Source organism: Lampetra planeri, chromosome 22 (genome assembly GCF_965212315.1).
Source record: "Lampetra planeri chromosome 22, kcLamPlan1.2.h2, whole genome shotgun sequence".
Lineage (NCBI taxonomy): Eukaryota > Metazoa > Chordata > Hyperoartia > Petromyzontiformes > Petromyzontidae > Lampetra > Lampetra planeri.
The window spans coordinates 2,119,545-2,134,075 of NC_136128.1; the positions used below are offsets into that span (position 1 = coordinate 2,119,545).

The window sequence follows — 14,531 nt, forward strand, 5'->3', positions numbered from 1 at the left end:
TTAAAAGCTGCGTGTTTTACTTATTGTTGATATTTATAGTTGCCGAACTCTAAAACCCCAGATGTAAAACCAAAGAGTAAAAAAACCTGTTGACATAAGCATACCTTAGGGCTTAACGTGTTCAACTTAAGGGTGGAGAATGTTAAATTTCAGGAGAAAGAAAACGATTGTTCTCACCGAGTAGTTCCACATTTCAGCACATAAAACTATTTTTCATCGGACAAATAAACTTTGGAGGCATATCTACCCAGAACATGAAAAACAGGGTGGTGCATTGTGGCATACCAGACGTTGAATGACTCAGGCTTTAAAATTTGCATATACAGTACTTTGTACACTCATATTAAATAAATGTCAATCATAGTATTAAAACATCACAATGCTTGCAGGGCAGTATTGTAAAAGTAAACCAATTTTAAAATTAAAACCTTTGCTGGTCTGCATTCCAGCATATGCGGGGAAGTCCCATGAATGTGAATGCAATAACTCCTTCCTTGTCAAGAAGAAGTCAAGCTGCAGTCATCTGTGCTTGCTTGCGACTGCCAAATTCCACTTCATTTTAGTTCAGATTTGAGACTTCATTATTAACCGAGATTTATTAGTTACTACATGTTGTCACAAGTTTTGCCGACGTTGTTTTGTAACAGATTGTCAATTGTGCCAAAACAAAAACATCATCAGTCTCGAATGAGCAATGGGTCGTGGTTCATCTCTGTTGGTGAATGTTCCACATTTCTCTGGCAGGTATCAGTCTCAACTTATAACATCGTTAGTTATGACAATGTCATCAGTTAATCTTACGTGGTTGATACGTTCTCTAGGTTTATACCTTTACTTTCCAATTCAATATTTTTTAAAACGACCATTGTTAATCTCAATCGCCTCAGTGAGGGATAATCTCTTTACACGACTATTCTATTTTTATATTCCTACATCCAATCCAATTGCAGCTGTTCTATCCCCACGCATACATTTGAGAATTTTAATATAGCAAAACTTCAGCGAGAAAATCTTGACAGCAGTGATCAACACTTTAAATGTGTTTATATATATATTTTTTTTAAATCACCCCGACCAGAACCACCATCTGAACAACATCCACTAACCACCACCAACGCCATCAGGACCACAACCACGAATAACCATCATTACCACAACTGACACCAGAACCACATGGTAGGGCTTGGCCTCACGTGTGTTCTGAGACCTACTCAACACGTCCAACAATCCATCGCAACATCCCATGCAATTTTTGACGTTAACTTTGGAAATGTTTTATTTGTCACCGTTCATTTTTTGTAATACGTTTGATTTTGTAAATATTTTGTTGGATTGTCAAATGCGAGCGTGGGGGCGTAGATATGTTTTAATTTCAATACTATGGGTGGTATACGAAACCACATCTTATGGGTGGAGTATTGCAAAGCTTATGGACAAAGAAAGGGTAGTTTCATATTTCAGCACGATAAGCTCTTTGTTGAAAGATAGGAAACACCTAGATAAATTTTTGCACATTAAAAAAACAGGGTGTTGCAGTGCCATAACAGACTTTGAGCAATGGTCAAATTTTTTTTATGTGTACATTAAGTACAATAACAAAACATCACATATGTAAATTACTCCAGCATCCTACTTGTTCTGTCCTTTGACTCTACATCGCTGCTGTGATTACATTTTATGTGTGGAAGGCACTTCTGGTATAGTCAGTCGAGATATAAAACGATTCCTTAGCATTCAGACGTTGATTTCCCATTATAGACAGAGCAGACCTTCCCAAGAGCCAATCTTCTAGATACAGAGAATATTCCAAGGAAGGCCGTCTTTTCAGAGCACGATGGAGGCGTCTTTAAGGAGGCTGGGGTGCGCTGGTCCCAGCTACACCTAAGCAACAGTGACCATGCAGTGCCATCCCACCCCAAAGCTGCCAGGAGAACCAAGGAATCCTGCCTGCAAAAACACGAATGTGACCTTAGAGCCGCTCGTGAGCCATTTGGGAGCACTGTTACTAACTTTGTTGAGGATTACTAGGCCTGGTGACTTGTGTTCTGCCTCGCTCTTGTCTGGAACTGTCCGGTGAGCCGTGACAAAGATCTCCCCCTGTGGGCTACACATGAGTGCACCGTCCCGTTGAAAACCGTTGGCAATATCTTGTCTGGCACCGTGTAAGACAGCTCGTTAAACATCGCATGCTCTTCCTCGTCAAATTACTCTGCAAGCCACCTCTTTCGCGCACCCGGTGATATCATGTCTGAACCAAGGAATATGGCGAATGCCTTGAGAAGCGCGAGTTGTGCAGTCTGTTGATACCTGGAGTTTGCCCGTGCAGAGTTTACATTATTATCAGTGACTGGGAGATAGCTGGGAGTCAACTCTGGAAACCCTGCATATCTTGTAAGCTCTGATTTTCATCCCGAACCCAAGCCGTGCAACCTTGCCACCTCGTCAGTAATCTTTATTGATCCTTTAACCAAGGCCTGGAACCATGCGATGTCTGCAAATCTGCTCAGCCCTGTAGTCCGAGAGCTGTGAGCTTGCTGCCTCTTCAACTCGGTCTGGTCCTCCATTTGTGGTCTGCGAGCTTGCAACGTCTCCCCCCTTGTCTCGACCCTGTTGGTCGAGGCCCTGTACATCTGAAACCTTCTACGACTCTGTCTGGATCTTGTAATCCCATATTGTAACCTTCTGTTTTTCACGACTGAAAGTCTGGCAAATTGGAATCAAGTCATTCCTGCGTTGATGTTAAAACTGGAGCACTTTGACTATGACTTAAACCTTGATGTCGCTATCAGGCAATCCAAGGGCCATGCATTCAACGATGTAGTTGTGGTGGTTTCCCCATTTACAGCACTCTGCATCTGCGACCTTGTCTCTACCTACTCCTGTTACCTTTGTATGGGAGTGCAAGAACGAATGGTGAGAACTCGAGTATTGTCCACTTTTCCTGGTCACGCGGTATTGTGAGAACCTTGGATGCATGAGTCTTCTTTGTCCCATATACCATTCTGGCCCAATAACAACATGCCCCTTGCCCATGATTAGATGTTAATATACTTCCCCAAGCTCTAGTCTGTGCCTTGGGCTCAATGTAATCAGTTTTGGGATTTTTACAGAAGTACCTTTTGCCCTGATTAAATATTTCCTTTGTATAAATTTGATATGTTCCTTCATGCCTTGGATTCATTTTAAATTTGTTTTTAAATCATTGTGCCGTGTTCATTTTTCTACGATTAACCTATATTGTGCATTTCTATTTTCTTAATGACCCTCTCAAATCATTGCACATTTCATTGTGTTGTTCCTTGCGAACCCCAGTTACCTGACCTTTCCTTGCGTTGAACCTCTTACCCAGAATCTGGGTATCTTGACAAGTACGTTGCCCGAGACAAATGCAGACAATACTTTAATTGTATAAATGTTTCTACATTGTATTTATATCCGTGGTGGTAATTTAGCAGTTTAAGTTGGTAATGTATAGAAAGACAAGTTGTGACCAGACGTCATATTTTAATGGTGGTTCTTTGGCGGACTGTGCTCGTGCACCCTTTTCAGACGAAATTCACTTTGAAGACCGCAGTTACAGTCTTCAAGATCCTGGATGGGTTTACCCGCTGCCTGGCTCTCTCCTCCCACTCCCTCCTTCATTGAGCTCCAGTACGGAAATTCCAGCATGGCCCTCTCCAGCACTGAGCTCCAGGACTGAGTTCCAGCACTGAGCTGCAACACTGAGCTGCAACACGAATATTGCCTGTCTCCTCTTTTCCTCACCAATGTTAAGATGCCCCTCACTTTGAAATCTGAGGATTGATTTGCTCTATTTTTTTAATTCCATTTTTGTTTAGCCTACGTTTTTAGTTTCATTTACATGAATATAAAACACACTTTATATACTAAATACCTTTGATTATATATAGTTTAGTATGAACCCCTTTTTTTACTACACCATCTTTACCCATTTAGTTTATCTACATTCGGCTGAAGACCACTCACCACCAATATATATATAAATCGCTTGGATTAATTATCAGTACAAATGCAATTATATTCTTCTACAAGCCTTTAAGTCTGGGTCCTCTAGGTAGTATTCCAGAATTAAACGTCTTTAGTTTATTTAAACATCTAAGGGTCCAAGCATATCCAAATGGAAATAGGCACAAACCCAGAATTAATTAACCACATTAATTGTAACAATTTATAATATGCTAATCAATTTACTGATCATATTGTATTAAAAAATCTGAGACCTAAAATTAACTCGCTTAAAATTATATATCGTCTTAACCCAAATTTTGTAGCCACCACTAAAACATGGCTCTCTTTAAAGATCCTGGACCAGAATTTCAATTGATGGATTAAACATCTTCGGAACTTATAGACTCACTCCAGATTGTAAATGTTGTGGCTTGGCTCTACAACAAACCGGTGTGCTGTACTAGTTACGAATTGGCCACGTTCTTTTTATGTGACAACTCTTACTAGTTGGCTGTGTCAGGTGGTGGCGGGTTTTAATGACATTTATATTTTCACTCGATCTACCGGAAAAAAACTATTATGGATGAAATTCATTTAATTGATTGGTCTTCAATCCTTCATTCGAATATACAGCAATCCATTGCCAACCACGGACTTGCTAACCATGGAATCCACGTACACACGGTTTTATTATCTGAATACCAATTTACCACACTCGGCCTGGAAACGTTGAGTTCATATTCTATGGGTCTTTTGGTAAAGTCACATAGATAGGTTCAAAGAAAATAACAAAAAACTACGACGTTTCGATCGCAATGCAAGCGGTCGTCATCAGGAGGAAAAAAGAGAGGAAAGCTGCTGAGGCAAGACTATTTTAAGGTTTGAAATGGGTGTAGCCCAAGGGTCATAAACGGAGTGGGCGGGGCTATTGATGTTAATGTGAGAAATTAGCATGTTAATGGCAGATCCGAGGACGACCTCCGAAAGATTTCCGTCAGGATTTAAACGTTGACTTTCCACGCCTGCCTCCTCGCCTGCCCACTCATCCGTCATTGATGACCCGGAAGAGGAGGGGGAGGGTGGGCTGAGCCTCTCTCCTAACCACCCCTTCCCCCATCATATCATTGTCATCTTCATAATCGTGGTCTTCTACCGTCAACAATAAAGGTATGCAAAGTTAATGTAATATGTATTCGTGTTTTATTATTTTATTGCGCAATGTACTGTATTTCATTCGTGTTTAGTGATGAAACAGGTAACTTAGTTAACCTAGGCCCCCTATACTCTACCAACCGCGGATTTGCCTACCGCAGCCTTTTTCAGAAACCTCTCTCTCGCGGTTGTCGAGGGATTGCTGCATTAGAAGTCTGCCTCGTCCACTCGCTAAAGGCAATTTCTGGATATTAAATGATAATTATCAATTTGCACCCCCTCATAGAACAATGAGTAAAAATAAGGTTAACCCCCTGGTTCACGTCTGAACTAAACAATCTCCAATAAAGCTACACAGCATGGGCCATATCAAGGATATCAAATCCTCCCGAAGGAACAATAAATGTCGGAATACTTTGTAAATACGTGTACAGAACAAAAAAATACTAAAATCTAAATACTTTAAACAATTAAGACAGCCCCAAAGACAATTCCAACACATTTTGGTCTGCATTAAACTTCCCTCAATGCCACGACTCATTCTTCTATTCCTTGTCTATTTATAAATGGCAGTGATATTTCTGGTGAAAATAGTATTGTTGATTCTTTCAACCAAGCGTTTTGTTCAAGCAGCGAATATCTTGGAAACAAGTAATCTCTCTTCTTGGTTCTTTCGGTAAATTCACGTAGAGGGGAAGTAATAAAATAATAAAAAAATAAAACATGATCAAATAATTCTCACGACGTTTCGGCCACAACGCAAGCAGCCGTCCTCAGGTGAAGAATGAAACACCACCAAGCTTGGAGCGTATATTTAAGCTGGGTTAGAGGGGGGGAGGTGGGAAGAAGAGCGCCTTGACAAAATAATTTGCATATCAAGAGGAATTTAGCATATGGAAAATGCGTAGGAGGTGGGCGGGGGGGTTTCAAATTAATATTATGCCCGTGCATTATGCAGAATTAGCAGCATCAAAGGGAGGGGGAAGGGGGGTAGCATTAATAAAGGAAAGGAATGTTAATAGTATGTAGCTGCAGTTACTAAACAACCACGTAAAAAACTAAAGTATAAACTACATAAACAACTAAAGTATAAACTACATAGCATCATCAGTATACTTACTATACTCTACAATAAGCTGAGTTACTAACAGTACAATTCTACGTCGTAAAAATTATATAATATGCTTCCATCTAAACTTTATTCTCTTACATCACACGAGTCTACACCGTACTATATACTGCCATAGACAAACCCAACATTAAATTATATACTGTATTGCTATAAACCACCCTATACCTTATACATTTTAATATAACACTGTATTATTCTACCCACCCTAATGTGTATCACACTGCTATATGTTTACTATACAATTACGATACTATATATTACTTTGTACATTATATTAAGCATATAAATGTTATACTATTTGTTATTATACACTGTGCCATTGACCGTCGTGTCAATGGGTGAGTCGTGGAGGGAAACTTGCAGCGGAGCAAAGAATCCATTTCCTGCGGAGAATACAATGCCAGTGAGTGGAACGCGGTCTGAAAGTCACCGTAAACGTGAACACAATCAGTTAAGATCCGAAATGGTTTATTACGTCCTTCCAATGATTGCTAAGCCAGAATCCATCTTCTCGGTTGAAATTGTCTCTGTGTTTGTATATGTGGATCGCCAGGGTACTGTATGTCTGGAACCACATCTTTTACAGACGGGACCAGATCACGGATTTTATGTACTGTGTTGAATCGATTCAACACAGTACATAAAATCCGTGATCTGGTATGTCTGGAACCACATCTTTTACCACAGAGGCAACTTAGTTTGTAGACGCCAGGGTACTGCATGTCTGGAACCACATCTTTTACTGTGTTGAATCGATTCAACACAGTACATAAAATCCGTGATCTGGTCCCGTCTGTAAAATATGTGGTTCCAGACATGCAGTACCCTGGCGTCTACAAACTAAGTTGCCTCTGTTGTAGCAGTTACATTGGAGAAACCAAACGACATGTCTCGGACCGCATCCGTGAACATAAAGCAGACCTGAAACATGGTAGGACAAACACCTCAGCCGTGGCAGATCACTGTTACAACTCAGTGGGCTCACATGACATTGACTTCTCCAAGACAGAGGTTCTCTGCAAGCCATCTGGCTATCACGAGAGATTCGTTCATGAGGCGATCCACATATACAAACACAGAGACAATTTCAACCGAGAAGATGGATTCTGGCTTAGCAATCATTGGACGGACGTAATAAACCATTTCGGATCTTAACTGATTGTGTTCACGTTTACGGTGACTTTCAGACAGCTTGGTGGTGTTTCATTCTTCACCTGAGGACGGCTGCTTGCGTTGTGGCCGAAACGTCGTGAGAATTATTTTATTATGTTTTATTTATATTATTTTATTACTTCCCTTCTAAGTGACTTTACCGAAAGAACCAAGAAGATGAATCCCTGCAGTCACGAAAGCTTTAAATCGAAAAGTAATCTCTCATCAACTAATTTCACTCAACCCTAATTATTCGACCCTTTTGTCTTGCTTAAAAACATTTGAACTAAGAGAAGTAAAAACAATTATGACTAAACTTAATCCCTGTAATACTGCTGAACCAAATGTTGTTCAAATATTGAAAAAAATGTGACAATGCTGTTTGAGTCCCCAGTCTACCATTCGTTAAATGTGTCAGTGCATTCCAACTCAATACCCTGTGAGTGGAAATTTACATTTGTCCGTGTTTATATCCAGGGAGGGATTCAAAGAAATCGTTCACTTACCCGCCCATCTCTAATCTCTGTATCTTGTCTAAAACAGAAAAAACTAGGATTGAGTACTCACGCCACTGCCAGGGTCCACTGTTACCATGGTCGGCTACGTAAGGTGCGAAATAAGTTTAACATAATATCTAGATTTGAAGTTTTCGTGACATACATACTCTATGAAGAAATTAATTCCCATCTCCATGCCAGCGCCATACATCTACAATAAAACAGTTATCATAGAATTCTAGTGCAGGCACAGAGATGGAGTTCATCTCTTCATAACAGTGGAGTGTGGCCGTGGTCACCAGCTGAACAAAAACCGCCTTAGACAACTGACCCGCAACATAGTGTGATGGAAACTTAACAAAACATTAATCTGGTTTTAGTTCTAAGCATAGCACCATCACTGCATCACTAACAATTTTGACAATATGCTCAGCTGTCTTCGTAAGCTTGGCGAAGGGATTTATTTGGATGGTAAAAAACAATGCGTAAAACTGGGCAATCTTTTCTCTGACTTCGTTCCACTCAGCAAAGGCGTTACATGAGGTTCTATGCTCGGTCCTATTTTGTTCTCAATCTATATAGATAATATAACATAACATGTATGCTAATGACATGATTCTCTATACCTCAGGATCTTCATTAGTTAATGTACAACAAAAATTACAAGATGACTTTACAATCGTATACCAAATATTAATAAGCACTGAAACTCCACCTGAATGCAAAACCCCCAAAAGGTGTGAATTTTCTGGGGCACTTCTCTACTATAGCTCAGAGGCATTGCACGTTGTCCATAACCACCCTCTAAGGTTCAATTGAAATTGTATCCTCATACAAGAATATTGGCATCTGGCTTTCAAACCTCAAAACAATTTGAATAAATAACAAAGATCCAGACTTTGTGAAGAAACAAATCCTGTTTCTCATCTTTACACGGAAACATGTGATGGCTACTACCTTTATGCCTATCGTAGAATATGCTGACATCAAATACAAATCAATCTCTAAAACCATTTTACATTTGCTAAATCCTAGCTTTCATTCTGCCTGACATTTTATTTTACAAACTAATTACTATGATCTTTAGTCCAAGACCGGTCAACTCTGAATTTTAACTTGGAGGGAGATGCAATGGGCAAGTTAATATTGATTGCATACACCTTTTATTTATGTGTGTTTGCGCAGAGCCAGGCAGTAGCTTCATCATTTGTAGAATGCAGTGTCCTCAGACCGCCACCATGCTTGGTTCGCAGACAGTCTTCAACAATGTGTCATCGTCTGTCTTGCACCATAGCTACAGTTCACCAAATCTCAAAACTTAGATGCCCCACAACACTAAAGTGCATTGTAACAAGGGAAAAAAATAAATTCACGGTTCTCAGTCATTCCCTGTTAATGCCCCAAATACCTGGAATTCCATCGTTTCAAAATTGTCCATGGTTTCCCTCCCATACAAATCACAATGATGCACTAAGCTGATTTTTTTTAATAACTCAACTTGAAATTGCATTTCATATATATATCAGTCAGTTTACAATAACCCTATATCTTAATAATTGTTTTTTTACCCTTCTATCTGGCAACAAAACTGACACCTTTTTACAAGGAGTCATGTTTGCATAGACCACAATACCTGCAGTCATAATGCAAACAAAAAACATAACTCTGATATTATGACTGCTTGTAAAAAGGTGTCAGTTTTGTTGCCAGATAGAAGGGTAAAAAAACATAACTCTGATATTATGACTGCAGGTATTTTTACTGGCAAATGAGGTTCCAATGGTGTAAACCCTATATCTATTTAATGTTTCTGTAACTTAAATTGTAATTGATTTATGGTCAGTCTAAAAATAATCTGCCCAAGCCAACTTGCAGTATGTAAGACAGCGAATTATGTTTGCGCACTTGAGACATTAGTAAAGGCGCCTTACAAATAAATGTTAACTATTATTATAACGTTGATGTCTCGTGCGACAGTTGTTTTTTTCCGATTTCTACTTGCTTAATTTCTGTTATTTATTAAATTTACCTTTGTCATACTGGTGACCCAAGTCACTCTTGCATTGGAACTATCCTTATCTGGAGTTCCCACCTGATTCAAACTAAATCAACTTAAATCGTGGAAACAAACACATGTTGAACATCCCTGATGCACCCACAGGTGCATAGCGAATGCCTCTGGTGCCTGAATACATCTTTACATGGGTATTCTCACCCAGCAAGAGCCAGAACCCCAAAAGGCACAAAGCACAACACAAAGCCCGTCCTCTTGATGGCCTTGACCAGATTAACCATGTACACGTAAAATCAAAGATTTCCATTTACCGTTATAGACCACAGGGGCAAGCGCTGTTAGTGAGTGGGTACTATAGCTGGCAAAGCACGCTATGTTTGATTGTCTTCCCAATGTTATTATTTAATATCCTATCAGTTACTCCGAAGTTGACCTAGAAGAAGTATAATACAGGTTTAGATACTGATGTCAGGTATTGAAACTGGGTAGCCAAGATGTGTGCTAACCACTGCACCACCATGCCCTATTATATACAAACACACACACAACCCACACATGTAGAACAGACAGTAATGCATACATTCACCCACTATTGTAATCGCAATAACATAGTTTAACGTCTCACTGAAATCCATCACTCACCTTTTTTTAAATACCTCACTGGTTATATATAAAAAGCAGGATACTATTCGGTAGGTACATTCATAATGCTTGTTTCTATTGATATTCATGCTTTGGCAGAAGGAAATACACTATCATATTTGGCTTCTGATACAGGTCTGTCATGTACATTGACACACAGTCAGTACTCTAAATTATACTTAAAACATTTAATCCCAAGCCTGTGGTGCATAATCTCTGCCTTTGGTTTCTGATACAGCAAGACTAACTGCAAAGCAGCCACCTGTGATACCTGCGGGTCTACTATAGTATTTCAATGGGCCAGGAAGTGCAAAATTAAATCCTTGTACATGAAAGGGCTTAAACACCCGTCAATTGGCAATGGTAATGACTCAACACTCCAATTTAACTTGGAGCAGTAAGGTGCATTTGACAGTCCACTTGGCTTAGATATTAACTTCTTCCACTATAAAAATGACGAGACAGCGGACCACCTGCCTGTTCTCATGGGCGGGTGTCCTTCACACGCCACCTCCATCCGGGTGTGGGCCCTGAGCACAGATGACTGGCCCATCGAGCCCACCCTGGAGGGAGACAACAGAGCCCCATGCCCGCTGCTTTATCTGCAGCCCCTGGGCTCCGTGACCAGCCCGCCAGCCCTGGGGCCTCACTTCTGGGCCCTGCTCAGCCACTTGTCCTGACCAAGCTGGGGCAGCCGAGCCAATCTGTGCCCGACTGTCCCCGATGACAGCCAGCGATGGCTCAGAACAGACCGCCATTCCCGCCATCTCGCTCACCATGGAGCCCGACAGTGTCACTTCAAGCTGCCCTGGCACCATGCCGGCATGGTGCGAGCATGGGGGTGTGGGTGGTGCACATTGTGCAGAGCCTTGGTGGCCTCTCCACTGCCCATGTCCTGCCTTGCTCACCTGTTGCGGAGCCACACACAAACCTGGTGGATCATCCAGAGAGTCCGTTTCTCGCAAGGTGCTGGAAATCGTGGGCATTGAGTGTGCCGTTGTCGGGTAAGGGGGAGGGAGGTCTTGCACGGGGTGGCCGGGAGAGTGTGGTAGCATCGTGAGAGCTGCAAGCCCATTGGCCAGCGTGACCGGAGAAGTCGCAGCAGTTGGAGGCGACGTGCGCGCCACGGTGCCCACATTCCCTGTGAATGACACCCTCACACGTGCGGTCACCGCTTCATCTGCCTCGTCTGTGCCCGGGTCTCCAGAGGGACTGGCAGCGAAGACCGAAAACTTCGTGTCACCTGGTGTAGGTGCCCTGGAGGTGGGCTCCTTTTGAACGTAGCCCTCCGCCCGTAACCTTGCCTGGCGGTGCAGCTCAATGATCGCATCCAACTTGTCCTCAATCACTTGCACCTGCAATGTAACCATAGAAAATGGTCTCTCTTCTTAGCCTGGTGCATTGAATGCAATAGGTGCTGTTTGTAGTCATCTGAAGAATGGTGTGGTGGTGCATGCCTGTGATCCAGAACTTTGCAAGCAACGGTTGGTAGATCATGTAGATCTGAATGGAACTCCCATAACCACAGGGTTATGGGGTGGCTAGATGTCATTATAGTCAAACAGTTAATGAACCCATCTGTGCAGACCAGGAAATTGAGTGAAATATATATTTTTTTGCTGTTTTTTTTTCACTTGCTTGATCTGATGCAAACAACTATTCAATGTCATGGGACCTCCTTTACCAGTATCAAAATATAATATTTTACCCTTACTGGCAATAAAACAGTTGTGTTGAGATGTTAAAACACCAAACAGGAACCTTTTGCAAGCAATCATGTCTGCATTAACTACTTGTGGTGAACATGCAAAACAAAAAAAATATGCTTTGGTAGTATATGCATTGTCTTTGAAAGTGATTGGTCCACACCAAGACAACTTTCTTTATAGTCTTGTCTCAAAACATGCTCTGGTAGTATATTCATCAAAGACAATGCATATACTATCAGAGAATGTTTTTTTATTCGCATGTCCACAACAATTATATGTGGTTAATGCAGACACGATTTTTTGCAAAAGGTTTCTGTTTGGTGTTTTAACATCTTAATACCTCTTCTTGGTTCTTTCGGTAAAGTCAAGTAGAAGGGAAATAATAAAATAATAAAAATAAAACATTAAATACAATTCTCTCGACGTTTCGGCCACAACGCAAGCAGCCGTCCTCTTTTTTTAAATCGAAATCTTAATACCTGTTTTATTGCCAGAGAGGGTAAAACCTATGCTTATAACTATGCAACGATTACTTAGTGTGTTTCCAAAGATTCCACCAGCAGTGGTTTTTATCTGGGACGTTAAGCAATATTGGGTTTAATGAAACAATTCTTTCAGCATGTTTTATGTTTGGGCACGTGGGCTCAGAAATTCATGGAAAAAAATCAATGATACAAAAACCAGGTAACATGCGTGGCGTAAGTTTTCATAGCTCATTTTTATTTAATTAACCACAGAGAATAATTTCTGAGGATGAAAACTAAATTACTTGCCAAACATCCCAATGCAAGACGCTCATAATAACAAGTTTTTACACTTGATGTAACTTCCATGAATGAATGAATTACATAATTTGAATTACAGGAAAACCTCGCTGAATGAAGGAGGTTATATTCCTGGAAATTGCTGTGTTGGGGAAAAACAACGTTCGACAAATAATAGACCTGATGAGAAATAAAGGGTTGCATTTCTGGGTAAAAAATGATTACTACTTCCCTCTTTGTTTATAGAATTCTACGCAGTTTCTGCTCTTATTTTTTAAGTTTGTCTTTTTCTCTCTCTGGGTTTTTTGTTGTCTCTCTCTGCTGGTCTATCGAGCTTTGTGTTTGTGTCTTTCAAATTTCACACTTAACTTCTAATTTAGCAATTTTTTGGTAAAACGTAATCAACCAGGCTATGCGTTAATTGTGTGTTGACCGACCCTCTGTGTTGCATTGCGTTACATTTCTAAATTTTGCTAGGTTTATTTGATTTAGTGTACATTCTCTGTCTCCACTCGTTTTATCGTTCTTATGTTCTGCTCTCTCTGTGTGTCTCGGCTGTTGTCCCTCTCCCTCTCTGCCTTTGTCTGTTCCTCATGTTTGTGTCTTGTCTCTCTTTAAAATTTCACACTTAAATTCTAACTTAGCAATCTTTGAAATACGTGATCAACCAGGCTATGCGTTAATTGTGTGTTGACCGACTCTCTGTGTTGCATTACATTACATTTCGATATTTTGCTAGGTTATTAAATTTAGTGTGTCTCTCTCCCTGTATCCTAGTTTTCAAGCTTTTGCACCGCGTCGTGCTTTTCATTGACATGCAAATTTTCTCTAGCCCCTCCCTCTCTCTCCGCCCCCGCCCCCTCTCTCTATTTAAGGCCTCGACACAGAGACATGGCTTTCTCTGTGTGCCTATGTTTTGTTCTCTCTCTATGTATCGCTGTGATATCTGTCTGCTTATAAGTCTGTCTATATGTTTCTGGTTCTGTGCTTTATCTCTCTCTCAAATTTAGCATTCTCAGGAAGAATGTAATCAACCAGGTAGGGTGTTGACTGTTATGTTATCCGACTCTCTGTTGTATTGCATTCCATTTCTAAGTATACTAGATTTGTGTTTCTATTTCATTTATACCTGATGATGATTGCTTGTGTTGCAATCGAAACGTCGTATGCTAGTATTTAATTTATTATTTTATCTTTATACGTGACTGAATAATTAAATTCAATGATTCACATTTGAGAAGTTACATGTTGAAAAATATAGATGATACTATTTTGGGAGTGGGCCAAAAGCATTAAATGTTTCCTTCGCGCTGCTTACAAAAAAAAAATCTCGTGGCTTTAAGTTTTCACATTTTTGGAAGGCTCAATTTGGCTGCATGGTGACCTCGTGACACCGTTTTTCCATCAAATTCCCCGCATGTATATAGCCATGTCCACCCAGCAGCAGCAGCTGGAGCAGCACCATCAGGTTGTACATAGTGCATGGCATCAATTTTTGTT

At 40.6% G+C, this 14,531-nt stretch overlaps 1 protein-coding gene across 1 annotated transcript in view; it reads right to left on the reverse strand.

Moving 5' to 3' along the window:
• Window positions 1–8,538: 8,538 nt before the first annotated feature.
• Window positions 8,539–14,531, reverse strand: part of LOC144725108 (potassium voltage-gated channel subfamily KQT member 4-like) — an 88,702-nt gene continuing 82,709 nt past the window's right edge. Inside the window, exon 13 of the mRNA XM_078604580.1 lies at window positions 8,539–11,913. Within this exon, the coding sequence (XP_078460706.1) occupies window positions 11,059–11,913 (855 nt within the window). The 3' untranslated portion in view covers window positions 8,539–11,058. The remainder of the gene's footprint in view (window positions 11,914–14,531) is intronic.